Source organism: Phasianus colchicus, chromosome 9 (assembly GCF_987193195.1).
Source record: "Phasianus colchicus chromosome 9, bPhaCol1.hap1.1, whole genome shotgun sequence".
Classification (NCBI taxonomy): domain Eukaryota; kingdom Metazoa; phylum Chordata; class Aves; order Galliformes; family Phasianidae; genus Phasianus; species Phasianus colchicus.
Genome location: NC_143444.1, coordinates 23,481,545 through 23,506,030, shown reverse-complemented (window position 1 = coordinate 23,506,030; position 24,486 = coordinate 23,481,545). Strand labels below are relative to the sequence as shown.

The following is a 24,486-nucleotide window of genomic DNA, read 5'->3' as shown; positions in this document are numbered from 1 at the left end:
AAGGCCGCGAGCCCCGACCACCCTCCCCGCTCCCCCCTCCCGCTCCCGACGCCGGTGCGCGGCTCGGAGGAGCGGAGCGCGATGCGGGCGGGCGGAGAGGCTCCGCACCAGGTGCTGGGCCGGCTGCGGTTCCTGCTGCAGTGCAGCGAGTGCTTCCGCCGCGCCCTGCCGCTGCCCGCCGCGCTGTGCTACGTGCCCCGCGAGGTGCAGTACAAGATCTGCAAGGACCCCGCGGCCGCCGCCTCGTCCCGCAGCCTGCTCAGCGTCTGGGACGGCCCCGGGCCGGCGCGGGGCTCCAAGCGGGCGGCGCGGGCCACCATCGAGGTGCGGAAGGGCGGCTGCCTCCGCGCTACGGGCGAGGAGTACTGCAACGGCGCGGGGCTGTGGGTGAAGCTCAGCAAGGTAACGGCGGGGCGGCGTCGCGGGGCTCCGTGCCGAAGGCGGGGCGGGGGGCGGCTCGGGGCCCGCGGTGGCTGCGGAGGAGCCCGGTGCCCGGCCCCGGGGTGCGGCCCGGCCCGTCGGCGCCTCGCTCCCCCCGCGCCTTTCCCCGCCGCCGCCGGTTGTCCTCCGGCCGCCTCCCTCCGTCCCTCGTCGCTCTTGCCGCCGCCCCGCGCCCCCGGCCCTTCCGGGCGCAGGCCTCGGCGACGACGCGAGGCCCGGGGCCCTGCGTGCGGGGTCCGTGCCTGTGGAATCGTACCGTCGTTAAGGATGGGAAACATCCCCGAGATCAGCCGGCCCGACCCCACCCCTGCGTGCCCTGTGAGCGCTGCCCTCGGTGCCGCATCCCCGCGGTTGCGGAACGCCTCTGGGTACGGTGACCCCACCGCCTCCCTGTGCAGCTGTGCCACTGCATCGCTGCTCTGTAAGAGCAGAAATTGTTCTTAATATTCAGGCTGAACTTTTCCTGGGGCGACTTAAGGCTACTGCCTTTCATCCCATTGCTGTTACTTCGCAGAAGAGCCCAACCTCCACCTTGCCACAACCTCCTTTCAAGCAGTTGTAGAGATCCGGGGGATCCTTACAGGAAGTATTTTCCCTCACAGGAGCAGCTGGAAGAGTACAAGAGCGGCTGTGATCTGGAGGAAGGCTGGGTCCTGGTGTGTAAGCATGCGGAAGGAGGGGACAGGCTGGTCCCGGTTGAGTCCACAGAGAGGATCCAGAGGCAGCAGCAGTTGTTTGGGGTTGATTACAAACCTGTGATCAGGTATGGCTCACATCTTTCCTTCCATGTAGGTTGTGGAAAGGGATATGGTTCCCAGGCTGCTTTATAAGCATGTGTCCAGTATCTTGCCTTCTTTGTAGCTGGGAAAGGTGCAATATGCAGGAAACCTCAAAATCTGTCTCCAGAGTCTGACTTAGAAAAGAAATCAAGGTTTTGCTGCCGACAGTGAAAAGCTGGAGAAGCCTTAAACCTGAGATCTCTATTTTAGAGCCTTGAGCTTGTTTGTAATCTGAGCCTGCTGTCTTTATTTGATGTCTCATTTCCTTGCATGTATGAGAGCAGCGAAGTTCTCATCTGCTCATGTTGCGCTGCTTGAGATTTTGATACATTTTCCCTCAGTCCTTTGTGTTCTAGACTGAAAAGTCCCAGCCTGCTTGGCCATTTCTTATATTAAAGTGACACAATAGGGAACTCAGACATGGAATTACTCAGTTCTGCTCTGTCATTTTCACCAGTGCAGCTGGGGCTATTGATTGGATGAAGTAAAGACTGTCTGAACAGAAAAGGCATGTGATAAGGATATGATGGAGGATGAAATGCGATGTGGCTTTAAACCCGAATCTTCCCCTTACAGCTACTTCTCAAGTACCTGCTTTTTTCCCCTGAGATTCTCTCACTCCATCTTGTTTCAGGTGGGAGCAAGTGGTGGATCTGACTTACTCCCTGCGCCTGGGAGCAAAACCCAAGCCCATGGACCAGGATGAAGCTGCAGTAGAGAAGCTTCGGTAGGAGCTATTTCATGGTGTGTGCACACTTCAGCTGTGGATGGGTGCAAGCTGCTGTCTCTCCCTTGCTGCTCAGACAGCTATCTCTTGTAAACTGGGGTGTGGGGCAAGACAGGTAGTGGGGAAGCTGAGCTCTGCTCAACACGGTCTTGTTCTAGATAGTCAGCATGAACCAGAAAACAAGATGAAGATTAATGCAGACATGGGCCTACCCGTGTCCTGACCCATTCACCTGGCAGGGATTAGTACAGCCTTGCTGTCCCTGGGTCTCTAAGACCGTTAACCTCTTTGTCCTGGTAGGTTTGTGCCTCCAACATGGACTTATGAATGTGATGAAGACCTGGTGCATTTCTTGTATGATCATATTGGGAAGGAGGATGAGAACTTGGGCAGCGTCAAGCAGTATGTGGACAGTATTGATGTCTCATCCTATACGGTGAGTAGTATGTAGGGTAAAGGGATAGGGCTTGACCAGTCATGCTGTGCCATGGGGCTGGGGAGTGTGCATGGTGGGTGTGCTGCCCTACTCTGGGATGGTCTGGTCTGTGTTATGTGGATGTGGGGGGGGTACGGTGCAGTCTTGGAGGGCAGTGTCATGCAGAGCATTGTGTAATGCAGCCCCTGCATGGACTGTACAAGCTGTGATCTGACAAGTAAATGTTAATGCTAGCTGCTAAGCTGATTTTAGGGAGAGTTTCATACTCTTGTGTGTGTGACATCATAGCACCTTAGCAGGCCAGCCCCAGCATCCTTTGCTGTCTGTGCTCCCCTTGTCTACCCAGAAGCCAGCAAATGGGAATGGGCCAGTTTGATACCCTCAGGCTCTATGATTCATGACAAAAGTAGCCACTGAGGAGAGAGAATCCTGTCGCTTTCTGACTTTCTCTTCATTCACTGTCCTTTTCCAGGAAGACTTCAATGTGTCGTGTCTGACGGACAGCCATGCTGACACATACTGGGAGAGTGATGGGTCTCAGGGCCAGCACTGGGTGCGGCTCAACATGAAGAAAGGCACCATTGTCAAGTGAGGCATCTCTCCCTTATGTGCTGGCTCACTTCTGGGATGGGCACTGCAGCCTCTGTTCTGTGCATGAGTCTATCATGGCCCTAGGTTACTGTACCCTCCCTACTCCTTGTCCCCTGCTCTAGCTTTGGGTTTGAGCAGCTCTTAGCCAGTGTTCTCACAGGTACCTGGGGGTCTCAGTGCCATCTGTATGTGCTTGGTACAGGTGTGGCCAGGCTGTGAGGGAGGAGCAATGGTAGTTGTTCAGAAGCAGAGTTGTCTCTTCATTTCTTGTTTCTTTTTGCAGGAAGCTCCTGTTGACTGTTGATACTACTGATGAGAACTTCATGCCCAAGCGCGTCGCCGTGTACGGGGGTGAGGGGGACAATCTGAAGAAACTGAACGATGTTGGCATTGATGAGTGAGTGGATGGAGGTGGGAAGTGTAGTGTGGCCCTTCCGAGGCCTTGGGGCACTGGGCACTCCAAATATAGGTTGTCACACCAACCGCAGCCTCACTTTAGTGACTCATGGCCTTGGGAGAGGCATTTTCCATCTCTCCAGTCTAACACTTTGAAACCCCATTCCCAGTCCCTGCAGTCCTGGCCTTTCAGATGGGGGGACTTGCTGATAGTTAGCAACTAGCATAGGTGGGTTAATTCAGAGAGCTGTGCTGTCTTATTGAACAAGACATTGCCTAGACCTGAGGTAACAGGAGGTTTGGATATTTGCGTGAGCTGTGTGGCACTGCTGGAGGCGGACAACTGGGTCTGGGTTTCTCCTGCGGCCTCCCATTCTAAAGATTGCAACTTTTTCCTTACAAGCAGCCGAGTGAATTTTGACAGATTGGGCAAGGGGACAGCTCTGCAGCCTCTGTCTGTGCTGTGCTTGCAGGAGTTACATTGGGGATGTATGCGTCCTTGAGGACATGACAACACACCTGCCTGTCATCGAGATCCGGATTGTGGAGTGCAGAGGTAGGGCTAAGTGTTATGGCCACATCTATAATGCACCTGTGAGATACTGTACATTGAGCTTATTCCTGCAGCTTGTACTTCTTGGCCAAGTACTCCTGGGCAACTTGAGGATTTGCAAGCCTTGTGCTTTCAGTCTGTTTTTCTTTTCCTTGCCTCTGATTTTTGGATTGGTTGGGTTGGTTTTTTTCCTCTTTAAATTCCTCATTTCTGCACAAAGGTCTTTCAAACTCTTAAGTGCTCAGCCCCCGAGCTGGTGAAGCTGGTCTTGCTCCTAGTGCTTTTACTTGGAGATGGTACTGACCTGCTGCAGCTTGAAGGCTTATTATCTTGTGGGCTTAGCGTATTATCTGTGGTCTTACTTTGGCAGATGATGGGATTGATGTTCGCCTTCGTGGCATCAAAATCAAATCCTCCCGACAGAGGGACTTGGGGCTCAGTGCCGACATGTTCCAGCTGGCCAATTTAGTACGCTACCCCCGCCTGGAAGGGACAGACCCTGACCTGCTGTACCGGAGGGCAGTGCTCATTCAGAGGTACTGTATGGGAGTGCAGGGGCCATGCAGTGGGGTGGTGCTGTCTACAGTGATTGGTGCCCTCTGCAGTCCAAGTAATGGCTGGGAGCTCTAAAGCACTGAGACTTCACCTGGAATGGGCATCCTGGGCCTTGAAGAAAATAGCAGAGGTTTTCTTGGGTAGCTTCCATACGTTTTTAAGAGGAATCTTGCAGCTCAAGTTCAATGTTTTGTGTGTTGCAGGTGCAGCATATCTGAGTTGCAGGGGGAATAGGGGGGCAGATGCACACAGAGTCCCTTGCAAGGGGTGTGTAGTTGCTGCAATGGGAATTTAGTGCTACAGGCTCTGTGATTTAAAAAATCACACTGGCTTGTATTTGGGTCAGTGGCTACTTTTCTGTTTGTGTCTGGAGTGCCTGGCCTGGAATAGGCTTTTGCAGGTCCCTTTCCCTTCAGGGTGTTGCAGTACCCTTTCTTCTTTGGAATTTAGGTTCATCAAGCTCCTGGATAGTGTCTTGCATCACTTGGTGCCAGCCTGGGACCACACTGTAGGCACATTCAGCAAACTCAAGGTGAGTGATTTCCTCCATGTCTTGTGGGACCTCAGTGAGGCAGAGTGATTGCACTTGGGCTGTGGCAAGGGAGACAGTCAGCGCTTGTTGCTTTTAAAGCAGTTCAAGGGAAATACCTGGCTGAGCTCCTTTCATTAAAGCTGTGAAAGGCGATATTGTTTTGAGACTGTTTTCCTGCTAGAACATTGATGTGGAAATGTTGTAGCTATGCAGTAAAAAGAAGAATGAAACCAAGGCTCTGGGGGTGAGAGCACATCACCCAAAAAAGAACTCAGACTGTAGCTGCAGTGGGTGTGTGAGCTGGGCATACATCCCCTCGGAGATCACAGCCCAGCACACTCTGTTCCCGCGCTTGCTGCCAGCAGTTTTGAACTGGCTGTGTCCAAATGGCAGGGCTTCTTACCAGTAACTACTTCCTGGCTTTTGATTCGTGTCTTTCTCGTAAGACTCAATCATCCTTCCAGTTGTCTGTTTTCCTCACATCCTCTCACAGAATGTGCTGGGCATTGCTAGGGTAGTCCAACACTGTATGCTTCCAGGCCTAGTGCTATAAAACACTGTAATCCCTGTGCCAGCTTAGCCTAAAACCCGGAGTGTTTAAGGATTCTTGTTTGTCTAGCAGAGCTTGGTTTCATTACAAGTAGGAGGAATAGTAAGACTCTTGTTCTGGGGAAAGTGAGGGAGAGTCCAAGCAACATTAGAGTGTGAATATCAGATGACTGCTGATGGAGGGAGAATTGGGCTTGGTCTGTCTGTTAAGCCAGAAAGGAAAGTCTTTGGAGACAGAAAATCAGGTAGAGAAAATACTGTTGAGGAGAATGTGGCTGTGTGTGGGAGGCTGTGGTTCTGGGGAAAACCTAGGAAATAGGTAATGTACTTTGGGCGCTGGACACTTCTGACATCTTGAACTTACCTGTTGGCAGCATATCAAGCAGTTCTTGTTGCTGTCCAAGAGGCGCACAGCTCTCATTACGCAGTGTCTGAAGGATTCAGAAACAAGCAAGCCCAACTTCATGCCACGGCTCTATATTAACCGACGTCTGGCTATGGAGCACCGAGACAACCCTGCCTTGGATCCCAGCTGCAAGAATGCTGTCTTCACTCAGGTATTTCTCCTTCTGGAGAGGACCCCACTGCTTTGAGGAGAGTGGAGCATTCTAAAACCAAAATGAACCAAAGGGAGGTGGGTGAAGGGAAGAGCTTGGGAGCTAGAGTTACCTGGTGACTTCAGGGCTTCTTTACATGACTCCTAGGCTCTATGATTACATATGCTGATGATCTCTTATCCAGGAATATCTGAATATCAGAGCTGATATCTTTGTTCTGTGTTAGGCTTTGTTGTTGACACATTGCTAATGCAGAACATAACGATCTTATTACACTGAAAGGACAGTAGAGAATTCTGTGACAATAATAACACAGCTGCACACAGTCCTGTGTATTACAGCACTTATAATATTCCTACTGTAATTCTCCCTCCATCTCCAAAAGGTCTATTGCTCAATGCGTGCACAAACACCCTAGACTGAAACAAGTTTTCATATGCGTTCAGTGTACCTCTGAAGCTAGGAAGCTGCAAGTGGTGTAAAATACTGTAACTATGTCATGTTTTCAAAAGTGAAGGGCCCTAGGCCATTTAGGGGTCAACTTCAGTCAATATTTAAGGGTTTGAAACAAACGAGATTCCTTCCAATTTCCAGTCTTCACTTGGCACCATTTCTTCTGGAGAGGGGATACCAGCTTTGGTCTCTACTTGTTGCAGGTGTATGAAGGCCTGAAGCCCTCTGACAAGTTTGAAAAGCCTCTAGATTATAGGTAAGCAACAGTGAGTTTAGAGAGGGGATCATGCAGTACTGGGAGCTATGTCCTCTTTCACAGCAGAGTGTTTGGCAAGCACCTGTGTGCCCACTGGAAAGTTTGCTAGGTCAAGAGCCAGCTCAGACATGGGATAAGGGTCTGTTCTCCCAAGGTGTTTCCTCTCTTCTGGGATTGCACCTGACTTGAGACTGAGGTCATCTTAAGCCCAGGCTGCTATGCCCTAGGCCTCTGGCTTCCCTGCTCTGCCTGCTGCCTCCTCAGTTTCTCCTGCATCTGAGCGCACTGAGCACCCACAGCAATTCAGGCAGTGCCTGGTTCTCTACAGGTGGCCGCTGCGTTACGACCAGTGGTGGGAGTGCAAATTCATCGCAGAGGGCATCATTGACCAAGGTAGGGGATGTGTGGGCAAAGGGGCAGACTTGGAGGTTGATGGTGTGACCCTGTTGCTGCATGGGTTCTCATTTGCTCCCAGTGTTACTGCTGCTGGAGGAGAAAGGGAAGGCAGGTCACCTTGTCCTGCCACCCTCTGCAGTGTTGTGGGTAAGGAGTACTGTGTGCTGACATTGGTGTCAGACCTCCATTAGTCATTAGCAGCAGCTTTGACAGTGGCTGTCCTACATGGGCCAGGCAGTGGTGTTACTTCTATTGTCTTGTTTCCTCTAGTCCTTAGGGCTGTGACAGGAGTCTGCTATTTAGCTCTGGACTTTGTTGGATCAAAACCACTAATCTTGCTTCTGTGCTCCTGAGAGTCAGCACACAAGTAGTTTTATCTTGTTGCTGTCTGGCTGTTGCTGCTGGCACTAAAAATGCCATTCTTCTGGGATTGCAGGTGGCGGTTTTCGGGACAGCCTGGCAGACATGTCGGAGGAGCTGTGTCCCAGCTCAGCAGACACTCCTGTGCCCCTGCCCTTCTTTGTGCGCACATCTAACCAGGTGCTGTGGATTGGGGTACTTGAGGCAGAAAGTGCTTAGTGCACAAAATTGTGCCTGACAAAGCAGAACTTCATGCCTGACATATATGTCTTTGCTAGTCCAAAGCCTTTTCTCATTAACTGAAGGACTGAATATGTTGCTTTGTGACATCTAGTTTTAGGATAAGTTGATAAGCGCCTCACTAGGAAGATTGCCATGGAGGTTGTGGGGTTTAGCCCTCTTCCATTGTGGAAAATTCCCAGAGTCACTGCAAGAGCTGCTTGTAGTGCTTCATGCTGGGCTGAGTGTTGACTCTCATTCTTGTAGGGTAACAGCACTGGAGAAGCCAGGGACATGTATGTCCCCAACCCCTCCTGTAAAGACTTCCCAAAGTATGAGTGGATTGGGCAGATCATGGGAGCAGCTCTGAGAGGCAAGGAGTTTCTGGTGAGTTTTCAACCCCATCTCTGTGTGGAGGTTTGCCATAAAGGGAATTGTTAGTCCTCTTGTGCCACTTGTCCAGCAGGAACATGGGAAGGTCCTGTGATCATGCACTGGGACAGAAGGTGTTTGTCAGGGTTTGGAGCTGAGAGCTCACAGCCTGAATTCTGGGAGATGCTGCAGGGAACCTGGGGGAGGGTGTCTGGTCTCTGCCCAGTTCCGTGTAGGCCAAGGTACCTGATGAGCCCTGCATGCAGACAGGAAATGTAGTGGAACCTCTACCGTGGTTGAACCCCATCTCTGTCCTTGGGGCTATCTCCTTTCTCACAAACTCAGCAGAACTGCTGTTCTCCTTCAGGTCCTGGCTCTTCCTGGCTTTGTATGGAAACAATTAACAGGAGAGGAGGTCAGCTGGAGTAAAGACTTTGCTGCAGTGGACTCAGTGCTGGTGAGAGGGACTGCGAGGCTGTGCCTATGCTATTCCTTGTGACGCTCTGCAATACTGATTTGTATACTTGCTCCTGTGTTGTACTTGCATTTTCCAATGATGAGTTGAAGGAAAATGCACAGAGAGCACTATTAGCATTTAATGCATCTCACAGCTGATACAGACAAAGCAGTGCTGACTTGCTCTCAGCACACAATGCCCCCAAGGTCTGTTAAACAGCAAGTGCAGCTGTAGGGCAGCATATCTCATGCTGCACTGTTGTCTCAGTCACTTTAGCCCCTGTCTGGGAAAGCAGATGATGAGGGACCAGGTATATTTCTGCCCACTGGGCATCTCTCTAACAAGCACTCATCTGGGCAGGTGAAACTCCTGGAGGTGATGGAAGTGATGGACAAAGACACTTTTGAGTTCAAATTTGGGAATGAGCTGACTTACACGACAGTGCTGAGTGACCAGCGCATGGTGGAGCTGATTCCCAATGGCAGCAACACCGTGGTCCGCTATGAGGACCGTAAGGAGTTCATCCATCTGGTACAGAAAGCTCGACTGGAGGAGAGCAAGGAGCAGGTAATGCTCTTCCGTAGTGTGAGTGGCCACTGAATTTCCAGAGACGTCCAGTATGTATAGTAGTTAATGTCCCTGTGCTCGTTAATGCAATAGTAGGCAGTCCTTTAGGGCGGCATACAGCAACATGAGAAACAGAATTTTATTCCCAGCTCCAATACAGACTTCCTAATTGAACTGGAATGCATTTCTCTGGGCTCCTATTCCCCTCTGCAGGTCCCATGGAGCATTTGCTGAGTGGTCACTTGGCTTCAGTTCAGTAGTACTCAGGCTCAACCCTGAGCCAGGAAAGTAGGCAAGACACACTGCTCACCTGTTTTGCCTCTCTTTCAGATCATGGCTATGCAAGCTGGGCTGTTGAAGGTAGTACCCCAAGCTGTTCTTGACCTCCTCACTTGGCAGGAGCTAGAAAAGAAAGTCTGTGGAGACCCTGAAGTCACAGTTGATGCCCTGAAGAAACTCAGTAAGTGAAGGCCCTCTGCTGAAAGCTCTTTTCCTGAAAACTTCCTTCCTTCTGTGCTGGGCCAAGGGGGGTGTGGGAGGCACATATTAGTTTTTATTATGATGACAGAGTGGGCCTGTGCACTTTTTGCTCTTAGTTGAGTGCTAACAGGATCACGGAGGACCCATGGATATGCACGGGATGTCATGCTCTAATTTGTCCAGAGGAATTGAGATCTCTAAAATTCCTTTTCTGTATCCTCTGGCAGCTCGGTTTGAGGACTTTGAGCCACTGGACACCCGTGTTCAGTACTTCTGGGAAGCACTCAACAACTTCACAAATGGTGAGTGATTTGCTCTGCCACTGCGCATCTTCTCATGCTGTGACAAGCCCTAGGTGCTGGCTGGGAATGGAGAGATTGAAACCACCCTTGTTGCTGCCCGGGGAACAGATGGGAGTTGAGCAGAGCAAGCTACTGGGCCAAAGCAGATAGCTGCAAGTGGCTGTGGTTGATCTGGTATTGCCCTGGCATCTGTTGATACCTTTGTTCTCCCTTCACAGAGGATCGCAGCCGCTTCCTCAGGTTTGTTACCGGCAGAAGCCGCCTCCCAGCACGGATCTACATCTATCCTGACAAACTAGGGTGAGTCTGTTTCTTTTTCACAGACTGCAAGGCTAACAGATCAAACGAATCTGTGGTCTGCTCTTTCCTTCCTTGTTGGTTTGCTGATTCTAACCAGTTTGTCACCTTTCCCCAAGCTCTGAGACAACAGATGCATTGCCAGAGTCATCCACCTGCTCCAGTACCCTCTTTTTGCCCAACTATGCCACGTAAGTTTTGCAGCTTCTCTGCAGCTGGGAGATTCTGTGTCTGGGCTCTCTTAGCCTCTGTGCTGAGCCACAGAGCCCCATCATGCTCTTATTTCACAGTAGCCACATGATGCAGTTGGGGATTTTTTTTTTTTTTTGGGAGCAGCTTTTGAAGCGTAGCCTTCACCTTGTCATCTCAGATACAGAAATGGCAACTCCTTCTTGTATTTTTTTTTTTTTCCCCTCTTCCCTCCCTAGAGCCAAGGTATGTGAAGAGAAGTTACGCTATGCAGCCTATAACTGTGTGGCCATTGACACAGACATGAGTCCGTGGGAGGAGTGATGTTGCAGCCTGACCAAGCAACATGGACACTTGTCACTTGACAAAACCATACAGTGGGAAGAGCTCCCTTGTTCCCCCAGGTTATGTATATATAATAAACATCTAGGTGTGAAGCCTGGCTTCCTGCAGTGGGTAACCAGCACCACTTTAGACACAGACATTTGGAACTGGCTTGGAGTGTAAATGTTATTGCAGTAATGAAACCCTGTTCCCAGCCCTCATTCATCAGAAAGGTTGGGTAATGAGTTTCTTCTCCCAGTGTTCCCATTGCAGCTCTATAAGTTACTCTTGCTCTTCCCAGGCTGTGCTCTGCTCCAAACAGAAGTGGGTAGAGCTACAGAGTTGCATGGCAGGTCGTGGTACAGGACAAAGAACTGTGAGCTGCAATTGAGAGCATTTGGTGTACAGAGAAGGTCACTGTGCTCTAGCCCAAGTGTCCTGACTGCATTCCTTTGCCTTGTTCCTGCTTTCACATGAGGTCATGGAAATGAGATCATTCATCGAAGTTTGAGAAGTGAAGCAGACCGGTGATTGGTGCTGCAGGGGTGCCTCTGGCCACCAGGTGTCACGACAGTCTTGCACAGTAAGAATGTGGGTGCTGTGGGGTGCTATTACATCACACAGAATCCCTGTTCCTGTGACCACCCGTGGTTCTCTGCACCACTGCACAGCAGCAACTGCTGGGGGAGCTGCTCCCCTGCTGGAGGTGGGAATAATTTGCTTTCCTCCCTCTCTATAGTCTTCTGATTCTGCATTCTGCCCAGGGCATGCTGGTAGCCTAGCAGCTGTTCTCTCAGGCTCTTTGAGGCTTGGTTTTCTCCTAAAAGCCTGTGTTACAATTAATCTGTTACGGTTCTCATGGAGATGTGCAGGCAGGGCCAAGCTCTTCTTCCAGAAAGCAGAGGTGGGAGCAGTATCAGGCAGGGCAGCACTGCCTCTGCTTCTCTCTGCCGTGGGAGGAGAGGTGGAGGTGTTGGGGGGACAGCTTCACCCCAGGAAGAAGGAGAGAAGCTCTGTGTGTTTCTGAGTTTGGAGCAGGTCAGTATGTCACCAGGCAGTGGGCAATGAAAGCTTTACAACATCAAAACCATTCTTGGATTTTTCCAGCCCTGAGCAGGGCTAGTGCTTGCCTAGCATTGTGAGCTACCCATGGCAGTCTGCTTTTACCCCAGCCTGATCTTCAGTCCCTGAGAGCTGCTGGTCCATCACTAGTGAGAGCCACTGAGTCACTTGTGCTGGAGTGGGGCCAATGTTGTCAGTTAGGATTTATCGTGTCTGAGCACATCGTGCCTTACTCTCTTCTGTTGGAGTCTGTCATTCAGAAATTGCTCCTGGTTGTAAATGAAGTCGTTCCCTTTACCAGTTTTCTTGGAAGCTGCCATTATTCCCAGAACTGCTGAGGGGCTGTGCTGAAAGGAATGTAGGATCAGCAGAGTACAGGCTTGAGGTCTCCTTGCGTTGCGGTGAGAGGAAAGAGCATAGGGTGAGTAGGAAAGTTCCTTTTGGCAGCCCTGCCCTGCAGCAGAGCCTTCCACACATGATGTGCTGGGTGCTAAGCCTTGTCTGCTGGAGGGGTTTTTTGTAAATCCTAGAGTTATCTCAAAACTGAGCTCTGTGACTTTGCAGCTGATTTCAGCAGTATGCACAGGAACAGGGCAGTGTGTGATACCCTTCTGCTTTGGTGGCTGAGTCACAGCCCAGCATGTTTGCTTTTAAGTCATCATGAGTGAGCTGGTGGAAGGGCTCTGACCTGCTGCCTTGGCCACAGGGACAAGTGCTGGGGAAGAAATCTTCAGCATCACACTAAGGAACCCAGAGAGCAGCGGGGTGAGCATGGGGTTTGAAGTGGGCTGTCCTAGGTCCTTTCTGGATGCTGATGGGGTGGAATCAATGCTGCTTTCTCTGATTTTTGCCTGCCTAACAGTGAGGGAGGTCAACAGAAGCATGGGTCATTTACCTGCAGAACTTGAAGAAGGAAAGATGAACTCTAGTGCTTTATTGCAGGGCATGGACAGGTGCATCTTGGTTTTTGTTTTGGAGGAATTGATGGAGAGAGTGAGGTGACATCTGTGGGAATGGACAGACCCTGTGTGATATGGTGGTATGGCCAGGGCAGGGGCACTTTCATGAGTAGCACAGAGAGCTGTGAGCAGGAGCCAGAGCCTGTGCGTTCCCCTTCCATTGCTGAGATTGGAATTGGCTGAGGTCAGTGAGCCAGGAACATCCTGAGATGTTAGAGATCAGAGGCTATGTATGCAGCTGGCTGTATGGGTGAGCAGGGAAGAAAGAGCGGGGGAAGGATCAGTGCTGTGACAGCTCTGAGGAACCACTCTCTCCCCCCTGATTTCAGCTTGCTGAATTGTCATAGGATAGCTTCAGGTGATTAATACGCACGTGTAGACTAGCTGTTCTTGTTCTTCCACTAATACCCTGAAGTATGACAAGCTATAAATAGTCAGATGGGAGCTGCCTGTCCCTACCTCACCTAGGATCTAAAATAAAATGAACTAACTAACCCTTGATGCTGTTTCTGATGCTGTGTCTGCTGAGGGTAGTGCTATGTGTTATGCGGTGCTGGAGAGGGACGTCATGAGCTGGAAGAGAAGCAGGAAGTGGTCCTGGGGGCAGAGGAGCCCGGCCCTGGGGCAGCTGCCGTTGGGTAACGCCCCAGGGCTGATGTTATCGCGGACAGGGATGGAGCTGGACTATGCCCTGCTGTGAGCGTAGGCAGCTCAGGGGGAGACCTTTGAGCTCTGCCAGCCTCTGCTGAACGCAGATGTTGTGTGCCCAGCCCAGGGAGCTCCGTGCAGCGCAGGGTGGGGCCGATCGCTCCTCACCGCCTCACCTCGGTATGCGACAAGCGCCTGTACCACGATGTGAATCATCGCGAGGTGACCGAGTTCAGAGTTAAAGCTGCCCCGGGGCAGGGTTCTGTGGTACGAGCCTCCCCGGGCAGCACCGTGCCCACCCGCCAGCCCCGAGCTACTTTTCCCTGTAGCGTGACCCCAGCACCCTCTCTTCCCCGACGAGACGGAGCTTTTCCCGGCGCCCGGCCTGCTTGTAGGGCTCAGGGTTGGGCGGTGCGGGGGCGATGGGAGGAACGCAGCCGCTTCCCGGCACGGCGGCCGCGGGCGGGGCGGTGACGGCGGCCCCGGGGACCGGAGGAGGAGCCGAGGGCGGCAGCGGGCGGAGGCGGCTGCGGGGGTTCCCGGGGCCGGGCAGAGGCGGCGTTGCGGTGCGGGAGCCGTGCGGTGCGGGGCACGGAGGAGCGGAGCGCGATGCGGGCGGGCGAGGAGGCCACGCACCAGGTGCTGGGCCGGCTGCGGTTCCTGCTGCAGTGCAGCGAGTGCTTCCGCCGCGCCCTGCCGCTGCCCGCCGCGCTGTGCTACGTGCCCCGCGAGGTGCAGTACAAGATCTGCAAGAACCCCGCGGCCGCCGCCTCGTCCCGCAGCCTGCTCAGCGTCTGGGACGGCCCCGGGCCGGCGCGGGGCTCCAAGCGGGCCACCATCGAGGTGCGGAAGGGCGGCTGCCTCCGCGCTACGGGAGAGGAGTACCGAAACAGCGCGGGGCTGTGGGTGAAGCTCAGCAAGGTAACGGCGGGGCGGCGGCCGGGGTACCGCTGTCGGTTCCGTGCCCGTTTCGGCGGCGGGATGTGTCACTTCGGGCCGGGTGTGCTTTAGGAGCACCTGGAGGAGAACGGGGTCTGTCATGAGCTGGAGGAGGGCTGGGTCCTGGCGCAGCGGTTTGGAGATGGCGGAGACAAGTTGGTGCCGGTGGATCCGGTGAAGAAGATCCAGCAACAACACCAGACCTTCGGAATGGATTACAAACCTGTGGCTAGGTAAGGCCCACACTGCTGCATCCCGCTGCTATGCAGTGAGACCTAGAGAGGGACCCGACCATTCCAACCCCTTGGCTCCCCCCAGACAGCCATCCCTGCTATCCCATTAGCCTATGGGGTGATACTAGTTCTCCCAGTGTTCCCACAGCCCTTGGGCACTGCTGGCACCTCTACAGCAGGCTAAGGCAGGAATCACATAGGTAGACCAAGCACTGACCTTTTATTTTCCCTTACGTGACCCCTTCATTTAGCTGGGAACAAGTGGTGGACCTGACATACACCATGCAGTTGGGAGAGAAGCCCGTGCCAGTCGAGCCGGATGAGGCTGTGGTGCAGAAGCTTCGGTACAATCACAGCTCGTGGAGTGGTACCATGGTGCCCTGGGGGTGGCCGTGTCTGCAGGGCTGCTGGGAGGGCGGGTGCTGGCTGATGCCTTCTGCATCAATGCCGCCCAGCGATGGCCTTTGCTCCGGGGACTGTTGGTTGGAGCAACTGTGTAGCACTATTCCTGCTGGGCTGGGGTGGCCATAAACATCTGGCGTGGTAGTGGAGATGCAGCTGCTCAGGGCTATCCTGTGTGCTGATAGCAGAATGCTGGGGCTGCCTTGATTTGGGCCACGGTGCTGATGGGTGGGTTGGGCACAGCGTGGTCTTCTCATTCTGTTAGCATGGATTCCCCATAGGTCAATGCCTCCAAATTGGAGCTATGAGCAAGACATGGAGCTGGGGCGCTTCCTGTATGACATCACCGAGAAGGATCAACACTGCAAGGACTGCTTTAAGGACCACCTCAACAGCATAGAGGTCTCCTCGCAGCTGGTGCGTTGTGGGGCTCCTCTGTCCCCTACACTCTGCTGCGGCACAGTGTGCCCAAGCATCCCACAGCTGCAGGGAGAATCACCTCCACGAGAGGAATCACAGAATCACAGAATCACAGAATTGCCAGGGTTGGAAGGGACCTCAAGGATCATGAATCTCCAACCCCCCTGCCACATGCAGGGCCACCACCATTCCACCTAATGCTAGACCAGACTGCCCAGGGCCCCATCCAATCTGGCTTTGAACACCTCCAGGGACGGGGCATCCACAACCTCCCTGGGCAGCCTGTTCCAGTACCTCACCACTCTCTCCGTAAAGAATTTCCCCCTGACATCCAACCTAAATCTCCCTTCCCTCAGCTTAAAACCATTTCCCCTTGTCCTGCTGTCAAGGAAGCAGACCACTGGAAGAGACAGTGGTGGTCTTTGCTGTTTTAGTGATGTTGCCAGGATTTGGGCATCTGCAGCGAAACCATCCTGGGCATGGCTGTGGTTTGCCCAAAGGTGCTCAGCTTCCTCCCTCTGCTCGTTATGCTCTTCCAGGATGACTTCAAAGTAACCCATCTGACAGACACCCAGAGAGACACCTACTGGGAGAGCAATGGGTCCCCTGGGCAGCACTGGGTGCGGCTCCACATGAAGAAAGGCAGCGTCATCAAGTGAGACCTGAGGATGTCCCTTCCCCGGTGGTGGTTATGGCAGGGACAGAGTGCAGCTTTCCCTGGGCTGCAGCTCGAGGTGGAGGCTCCAGGAGTACACAGCCCCTGGGACGCCTCTGGGGGATCTCTGAGCAGCTCGGAAGGGGAGGATAATGCTGCATCGTGCTCTTGTCCCCAGGAAGCTGTGGCTGATGCTAAATGCATGCATCAACTCCTACGTCCCCAGGCGGGTGGCTGTGTATGGAGGGCCAGCCAACAGGCTGCAGCACCTGAGAACTGTCTTAATCAATGAGTGAGTAACGAGAGAGGAGCAGTTTCGGTCCAACTTCACCTGCCAGCCCAGCACCTTTATTTCTGCTTCTGAGCTTCATCTATGCTGCGTCAGCTGAGCTGCGGCTTCCTCCCAGCTAGGGATTTTGGAGGGCATTCCTCCTCTTTCTTGCCTCTGGGGGTGCACCGCTGCTGCTGCCTGAGTGCTTTCTGAGCACCTCTGCCATGCTGTAGCTGCAGTGCTTTACCTCTCCATCCGCCCTGCATCCTCACAGTGCCTTTCTTGAGATGGGCACCCAGAAGTGCAAAGATTTCCTCCTCCTTCTCCCCACCATGACTCGCCTGTTTGTACTTGTTGGATGATTTCTGTTTGAAGAAACACCTGTGAGACCATCGAGGTCCCTTTCCTGGCAGCAGGAGCTGTCTCCACTCTGCATGCCGGCTGCCGCAGTTGTTTTTCCCTGCATACCCGTCGGTCTTTGCAGGGACCTTGGCAGAGGCTTCGGAAACACCAGTGAATCACACACCGACTCACTCGTCCTCTCAAATCACTGCTTCCTCCAAAAACGGACCACCCTCACTGTGCCTCACTCTTATTTATGTGGCCAGTTCTGCTCCAACGTCTGTGCTGAAGCAGCCGCTCATGGCCACTTTGCCTTCCTGCCTCACTTTGTCCTTGCTGATTCTGTGCTCTTTCCTGGCTCTTCTCTGGATGCGGTTCCCACCTCCTTCAGGACATCCTCTATGTTGTGAGCAGCCACTCCTCTCTGCTCCATCCCCTCCTGCTGCAGCCCTGGTGAGGCTTGGGGGCTTTCGCCACTGAGGACTTTAAGATGCTGGCATGCCCTTGATGGGAAACCAGCTTTGTCTTCACCAGGGCTGTGCCCTGCAGCCCTGCCATTAATCCATGCTGCCTGCAGGAACAGCTATCAGGATGTATGCATCCTACGTGACATGAAAACCCACATGCCAGTACTGGAGATCCGCATCTTGGAGTGCCGAGGTGAGCTCATGCGTGGGGTGCAGCTACCTCTGGCTTTTTCCCTGCTCCACCAGCTGCTTTGTGGGGCCATGGGAGGAAAAGCTGGCATGCACCTATGGCATTGCTGTCCTTCCCTGGCAGAACAAGGGTACAACGTCCGGCTGCGAGGAATTAAGTTCAAGTCCTTCTGGGAGAGGGACCTGAGCCTCAACGCAGACATGTTTCAGACGGCCCAGCTGGTGCGCTACCCACTGCTGGAAGGGGTGGATGTGGATGTACTGTACCACAGGGCCATAGTTATCCAGAGGTACAGCATGGGGACAGCAACAGGAAGGACAATGCTCTGGCCTCTAGCATGTGTCATGCTTAAAACGTGCTGGCTCCTTTCCTGTGTGTGGTATAGATTTTGCCTTGTGGTTCCCCATTCAAGCATAGCTGCTTTCAGTGCCTGGGGGGCACTGTGCTTGTTGTGGGGCTTGGAGACCCTACACAGCATCCTCACCCTTCTCCTCCCTGGTCTTCAGGTTCATCCAGCTCCTGGACAGTGTCCTGGGGTACCTGATCCCCATCTCTGATGAGAGTGACAGCAGCTTCAGTGTGCTCAGGGTGAGCATTCCCTGGGCTCCTTTGAGATGGTGTTGGTAGGACCGTAGCATGCTGGGCTGGGTGCCCTGAGACATGTCCTCATTTTCTCTGCGCTCTTCTTTGAGCCAAAGAAGACAGACCAGGGCTCACTCTCTTGTTCTGTACTCCAGCTGTTGCTGGAGGGATGGGGGAGCTGAGCATCCCCTGTGATGCTGAGGAGGGCAAAAGAGGGCACATGGGGCAGGATCAGGCCTCTAACCCCATTGCATGTTCTCCATTAGGGCATGAAGCCATTCCTGCAGCTGTGCAAGCTGGGCAAAACCCTCGTCACCCATTGCCTGCAGAGCTCAGAGAGCAGCCCACCTTGCATCCTGCCAAAGCTGTTCATCAACCGGCAGCTGGCTCGTGAGCACCGGGCTCACCCTGAGCTGGACCCTAGTGGCCGAAACACAGTCTTCACCCAGGTACAGCAGCATCAAATTGAGAGCTTGATGATTTGGCATCACTCAGCATCGCTGCCTCTCCATCCCCCTCCATCATGTTCTTCTGCAGGTGTATGAAAACCTGAAGCCTTCCAAAACCAACAATCATCTCCTAAACTACAGGTGGGTTTTCAGCTTCGTGTCACCTCCCTGGAGCAGGATGCAGGTGATCAGTGCTGCTGTTCCTCTCAGAGGAGGTTTGCACAGGGCTGTTTCTTCCCCACAGGTGGCCTCAGACCCACAGCCAGTGGTGGGAGTGTGACTTCACCACGGAGGGCGTCATTGATAATGGTGAGAGCTCTCCTGTCCCTCCCTGAGCAGAGTTTGGGGGTCTCTGTTGCGATGGTGCCCTGCTCTGCACATGTGCCCCATGGGTAGAGGTGCGGATGGTCAAATCCTGCAGGCTCACTGTGTCCCCCACTGCAACCTCTGTCTCCTTTGCAGGCGGTGGTTTTCGGGACTGCCTGACAGACATCTCAGAGGAGCTGTGTCCCAGCTCTGGTGATGTCCCCATGCCCTTGCCCTTCTTTGTGCGCACATCCAACCAGGTTTGGCACCCCAGCTCAGCAGCATCCTCACAGCAGACTCTGGGCAGAGGTTGAATTAAATCTTGATGTCTCCCTCCCACAGGGTAACAGCAGCAGTGACACCAGGGACATGTACGTCCCCAACCCCTCCTGCAAGGACTTCCCTAAGTATGAGTGGATCGGACAGCTCATGGGAGCAGCCCTGAGGAGCAAGGAGATTCTGGTGAGTGTGGCACTGCCTCCCTGGCTGGCGAACAGTTTTGATGTGGGTCAAATCCATGCCACCGGTTCCCCTGCCACCAAGTCCCTTGGCTGGGCCATCCTCAGCTGATGCTAGGGAGGGCACATCTCCAATCACTCTGCAGGTCCTGGCTCTGCCCAGTCTGGTGTGGAAGCAGCTGTCAGGGGAGGAGGTCATCTGGAGCAAGGACTTCGCTGCTGTGGATATGGAGCTGGTGAGCGGGGCTGGGCCCGTGCCCTGTGCTCCCATGGCTGCCTCCAGCTCTGCTGTGACAGCGTTGTCCCTTTGGGTGGCAGGTGAAGCTGCTGGAGATGCTGGAGGAAGTGGACAGGGAGGCCTTCAACTTCATGTTTGGCAAGGAGCTGACCTACACGACGGTACGGAGTGACCAGCGTGTGGTGGAGCTGATCCCAAAGGGTAGCAGCACCGTGGTGCGCTTTGAGGACCGCAAGGAGTTCATCCGTCTGGTGCAGAAGGCTCGGCTGGAGGAGAGCAAGGAGCAGGTAACACCACGGTCCTGGCCGTGCAAGGGGATCACTTGTCAGGTCCTCCAGGTACCCTCTGTTTGGCCTGGTTGTTCATGGTGGGTTAGGGCCTGCTGCGGTGACACGGCTCTCCTCAGGTGGCAGCTATTCGTGCCGGGCTGCTCCGCGTGGTGCCCCAGGCTGTGCTGGACCTGCTCACCTGGCAGCAGCTGGAGAGGAAGGTCTGCGGGAACCCTGAGGTGACGGTGGACGAGTTGAAGAAGTTCAGTAAGTAGCAGGCAGCATTAAGCTGCGCTCATGGATGCTGCTCGTCCTCCGCCTGCGTGTGTGGAGACAAGTAGTCATCCTGCACCCTGGCACCCCGCCTTGATGTCCTTTGTGGAGCTCTTCTCACAAAGCCCCTCTGTGTTCCTCGATACAGTCACCTTTGAGGAGTTTGACAGCAGCCGCATCCAACAATTCTGGGATGCCCTCAAGAACTTCACCAGCGGTGAGCCACCACTGTCCTGCTCTTCACTCACTGGGCCAGGCCTGCAGGGTCACTTTTTCCCCTCGACTGTCCCTTGGCTTTCCCAGCCCTGATGTGACCCCAGCTTTGTTTCCTGTCCTTTCCAGAGGACCTCAGCCGATTCCTCAAGTTCATCACCGGCCGCAGCCGCCTCCCGGTTCAGCTCACCATCTACCCACAGCGGTCCATGTGAGTCTGGCTGTCCTGCAGGCTGTGGTCCTGCCATGCGGACCCCTGATCCAACTCTCCTTTCTCCCAAGCCCTGAGCAGTTGGATATGATGCCTGAGGCCTCCACGTGCTCCTGCTCCTTGTACTTGCCCAAATACTCCTCGTGAGTCTGCCTGGAGTTGAGGACGCTCAGCCTCCCCAACCACGGGGGGCAGCGGGGGATTTGGGGACAGCCCCGGCCCTAACCCAGTGTGTTGCCCCCAGGGTCAAGACGTGTGAGGAGCTGCTGCGCTTCGCCGTGTATAACTGCATGTCCATCGACACCGACAGGAACACCTGGGACTAGTGGCAATAAAACCACTATTGGTCACAGTTGTGTCCTTGGTGTGGAGAGCGCCGTGTAGGGGCTGCGTGTGTTGTTTTTTCCCCGGCCGTGGGAGCACTCCCGCTCTTATCCTCTTGTCCCCCTGATCCTTCGGGTTCAGTGGTTCCCTCCCATCTCAGTGCAACCAGCTTGTGGTTTCCGGCTGCCCGGCTGGAGATAACCCCCCCCCCTCCTCTCCCGGAACTTGTCCCCCTACAGACTACTCTCTGCATTGCATCCCGCAGCCCCCCCTGTGTGCACCCCCTGGTGCAGTTCCACCCCAGGCCGCATGGGGGCGCTGTGCCTCCCCGCAGCGAAACGGCAATCCAAGGCTCGGTGATCCCGCGCTCCTCCTCTCGGCGCTTCTCTCGCTGACCGGGCCGACAGGCTGGGAGGTGATCGATCCGATCGGCGCTCTCCCTCCGCTTTCCGCCATCGATGCGCTCGGCTCTCCGGGCGCACGCGCACTGCGCGCCGGCGCCGCCATTGTGGTTCTGTCAGAGAGGTGCTGGGCGCCGGCGGAGCGGAGGTAACGGCGGGGCCGGGCGGGAGCGGTGCGGCTGTGGGAGAGAAGGGGAGGCCGCGCATGCTTCCGAGCAGCCGAGAGGGGTAGAGTCGAGCCGGGCTGAAGCGAACCGCTGTAACCCCGGCTCGGCCCGGTGCTGCCGCGGGTGACTGATGCCGTTTCTGTGTGGCAGATGGAGTTCCAGGCCGTGGTGATGGCGGCCGGAGGCGGCTCCCGCATGACGGACCTGACCTCCAGCATCCCGAAACCGCTGCTGCCGGTGGGCAACCGCCCCCTGCTGTGGTACCCGCTGAATCTCCTGGAGCGCGCCGGCTTCGAAGGTGAGGCGGAGCCCGGGGTGGGGAAGAGAGCAGGCGGCCCTGCTGCCTTCCTGGCACCACCTCCATCGGTCGTTCTTCCACCTGGGACTGGAGCCGCTGTTCCCAGCGCCGTGCCTTTTAGCTGCAGGCTACGTTCCTGTGCATGCTCCCTTCCCACCCCTCGTCGCCCCCCCCCCCCCGAGGGCTCTCCTCATCCATACACTTGTCCTAACTTTGGCATCTTTGCCGATGTTGTTAATCAGAAGTCTTCTCTGCATTTATTTCTGTGAGTCATTAATGACAGTGGTGTGAGTTGTATGTCAGCTCTTTTGGATGGCTTCTGGTGTGTTGCTCCGGTTTGGCCTGAAGTTCAGGGTTATCTGCCCATTTAGTCATTGCTGCAGAGGGCAGCTCAATGCTGGGCTTCAGCTCCCCCTGTGCTGCTCTGCCTGGCAGCCTTGTAATGCTTGCTTTTGTACTTTGCTTTTTTGCTGCTTCTTTTGTTTCTCTTCAGTGACTGCATCACAGAACATCTCTTCGCTGTTCTGTGCTCTGTGTTGAGAATGTGACTTTTTTCCAAACCAATGCTCTTTTCTTTGGAGATGTACCAGTTAGCATACACAATGTATTCATGTTAGCTTATTACTGTTTTGGTGTCTGGGAATAAAGGGAAAAATAAATGTGGGCCTTTGCCTTTATTTTGTCTTGTTGAGAAATCCTTGAGAACCTTTATATGTCCTTTGAAAACTTGGCCACGCAAGGTTACACATGCAGCTTCAGTGAGCAACCAACCACCTCCTTGCTTTTCTTGCTTCTGCTCCCTGACCAAACAGCACATTCTTTTGTAAATTCTGCAGTAGTATGGATTCCTTCACTGGATCATAATTTTAATTATTTGTTAGGTGATAATTTGGTTCTTATTACGTGCTTGTGTTAACAAGTAGGTGTTCCCCAGTCTGATTCACTGCCTCCCTTTTGTCCCAACTGCAAGCACGTCATCCTTCCTAATATTTAGGCCTTTGTCCTTCTCGCCGAATTTGTGCTGAAATGTGGGCTTACGGCCTCCACCTGACACCAGTTCCTTTTCCACTGGTTACTTCTTGCCCCAGTTCTAGCTGACATCCTGCACAGGAGTGAGAGGAGAGCCCTCCAGTAGCTCTGGTACCAAACTGTCGCACAACTCCCATACAGCTCTCCTGTTTACATTTCCTTCTTTTCTGTTAACAGTTTCAGGAGGACATAATTTTTGACCCATGCAGATATATTCTTAGAGTGTTTTTATCGTGTGGCAGGAACTTCTTAGGCAAAGGGCTGAACTGTTTGCTAGACTTTGTTTAAAATCCTGTGGAGAATGCAATGGATGGGTGGTGATTTTTTAATTTTTTATTTTTCTTTCTTTCTTGAGTGTGTGCCTGCTGCTTTTTCTTTGAGACCAAGGGAAAAGATTTCTTGCTTTTTTGTTTTCTTTTTCATTTTTTTTTCCTACAAAGCTTCTGTTCTCATATTCTTCATTCTTGAAAATTTGCTGTCACCATTGCCATTGATGTTCATCAAATACACTTTTACCTTCTCTTTTCTAGGTGGAATGAGTTTGTTGTTCACAAACTACTCCACTTCTTTGCTAAGCTGGTGTTGGCAGTAGTTTAACAATGCATTGTGATGCTGTGCTTGGTGGTGGTGTCCAGAGAGCTATACAGGATTGGGTAGGGTGAAAGGCAAAGCTTAAGAGTATTGCTGTTGCTTGATCTCATCCCACTTTCCTCTTCTAGAGGTCATTGTGATTACAAGAAAGGAAATCCAAAAAATGCTAAACTTGGACACAAAAATGAAGCTGGATTTTGTGTACATCAGTGACAACGTGGACATGGGTACAGCAGATTCACTGAGGCATATTCACCAGAAAATAAAGGTATTTTTGTACTTTATTGAACTTGACTAGAACACATTTGTTTAAACTCATCTTTTTTTTTTTTTTCTTTTTTTTCTTCCCATTACCTTTAATACCCTGAGAGCTGTACCATGTAATGCTATTGCAGGTAGCTGAATTTCCTGATCTGCGGAAGGTCTGACTGTTGTGTAGGTCACCTCACAGGGGAACGCAGACAAGGACTTGAGTAGAAATGATAGGTAGAAAGGCCAGAACAAATCCAGGCTGGGCTCTCGATGGCATTTACTCTTTGTTACCTTTCTGGCAGGTTAACTAAGAGGTTGTATTTGCTCATATCATTTTTTACATGATATATGTTAGCTGTTGTCCAGTTTGTGCCTGGGAAAGCATTTCGGAGAGGTGCGATCAGCTTAGGCAACACACTGGTATGTGAGGAAGCTTGGGCTTGGTTCTTTCCATTAGGCTTCAGTTTTCTGCTTGTAGTAGCTTGGTCATGTGATGAGCTCTTAGGTAAACAGTGCCTAAATGTGATAAAGGGCTACTTACTGCAATTGGATGCTGTTCTAATAAAAATGATTGTTTCTTGAGTTTTAATTTGTAACTGCACAAATAAAAACGCTGCAATATAAAGCAAAAATGCTACTTGGAGCTCATACCAGGATCTGGGATGGAATTTTGTTTATGTGGTTGTCATATGCTTAATCTTTCTGATTTGTTCCCTGTCTGTTTAGGCCATCTTAGCCAAATTGGCTATTTAAACAAAGGTTGCAACAGAACATCATTGGACCATTTAAAGTCCTGAGGTGTCTTTTGTCTTCTTCAGGCTCTGTTGAAGGTAAAAAAAAATGCAGTATAACAGGCTGTATACTTTCAAGGTAGACTCCAATCAAGATAAGAAGAAACTTTCCGGACAAATATGGGTGTCCAGGTGGCACAGTGAGAGAGGTTTTGTAAGGTATCAGTGTACAGACTGTAACAAATCAAAGTGCAAATGAGATATAAAGAGGTAAAACAAAATTAACAAAATCGTAGTTTAACTGAAGATTTCTGTCGT

At 52.9% G+C, this 24,486-nt stretch overlaps 3 protein-coding genes across 5 annotated transcripts in view; all 3 read left to right on the top strand.

Annotated features, from left to right (window-relative positions):
- Positions 1 to 81: 81 nt before the first annotated feature.
- On the top strand, positions 82 to 10,901 carry LOC116234030 (E3 ubiquitin-protein ligase HECTD3). 2 transcript variants are annotated; one of them, XM_031601334.2, is made up of 21 exons: positions 82 to 402; positions 1,044 to 1,204; positions 1,855 to 1,947; positions 2,248 to 2,383; positions 2,856 to 2,971; positions 3,258 to 3,371; positions 3,844 to 3,926; positions 4,294 to 4,459; positions 4,929 to 5,010; positions 5,934 to 6,116; positions 6,773 to 6,825; positions 7,154 to 7,218; positions 7,658 to 7,761; positions 8,068 to 8,187; positions 8,540 to 8,629; positions 8,990 to 9,196; positions 9,527 to 9,656; positions 9,904 to 9,978; positions 10,197 to 10,278; positions 10,395 to 10,466; positions 10,704 to 10,901. In XM_031601334.2, the coding sequence occupies exons 1-21, from the start codon at positions 82 to 84 to the stop codon at positions 10,786 to 10,788; spliced, it is 2,538 nt and encodes an 845-aa protein (XP_031457194.1). In that variant the 3' UTR covers positions 10,789 to 10,901. The 2 variants fall into 2 exon arrangements, with proteins under 2 accessions (XP_031457194.1, XP_090002712.1); XM_090146586.1 differs by having other exon boundaries at positions 7,154 to 7,368.
- A 96-nt stretch (positions 10,902 to 10,997) lies between these two features.
- Positions 10,998 to 20,725, top strand: LOC116234042 (E3 ubiquitin-protein ligase HECTD3-like). The gene is made up of 21 exons (XM_031601353.2): positions 10,998 to 14,378; positions 14,469 to 14,629; positions 14,881 to 14,973; positions 15,313 to 15,448; positions 15,991 to 16,106; positions 16,285 to 16,398; positions 17,297 to 17,379; positions 17,500 to 17,665; positions 17,883 to 17,964; positions 18,225 to 18,407; positions 18,496 to 18,548; positions 18,652 to 18,716; positions 18,870 to 18,973; positions 19,056 to 19,175; positions 19,318 to 19,407; positions 19,490 to 19,696; positions 19,816 to 19,945; positions 20,100 to 20,168; positions 20,294 to 20,375; positions 20,447 to 20,518; positions 20,620 to 20,725. Exons 1-21 carry the CDS (start codon positions 14,067 to 14,069, stop codon positions 20,699 to 20,701), a joined length of 2,520 nt encoding a protein of 839 aa, XP_031457213.2. The 5' UTR covers positions 10,998 to 14,066; the 3' UTR covers positions 20,702 to 20,725.
- A 246-nt stretch (positions 20,726 to 20,971) lies between these two features.
- Positions 20,972 to 24,486, top strand: part of EIF2B3 (eukaryotic translation initiation factor 2B subunit gamma) — a 94,051-nt gene continuing 90,536 nt past the window's right edge. The window contains exons 1-3 of one of the 2 annotated variants that reach the window (XM_090146587.1): positions 20,972 to 21,248; positions 21,418 to 21,565; positions 23,314 to 23,453. In XM_090146587.1, coding sequence (XP_090002713.1) covers positions 21,418 to 21,565; positions 23,314 to 23,453 — 288 coding nt within the window. In that variant the 5' untranslated portion in view covers positions 20,972 to 21,248. The remainder of the gene's footprint in view (positions 21,249 to 21,417; positions 21,566 to 23,313; positions 23,454 to 24,486) is intronic. The other variant, XM_031601367.2, reaches the window with a different exon arrangement.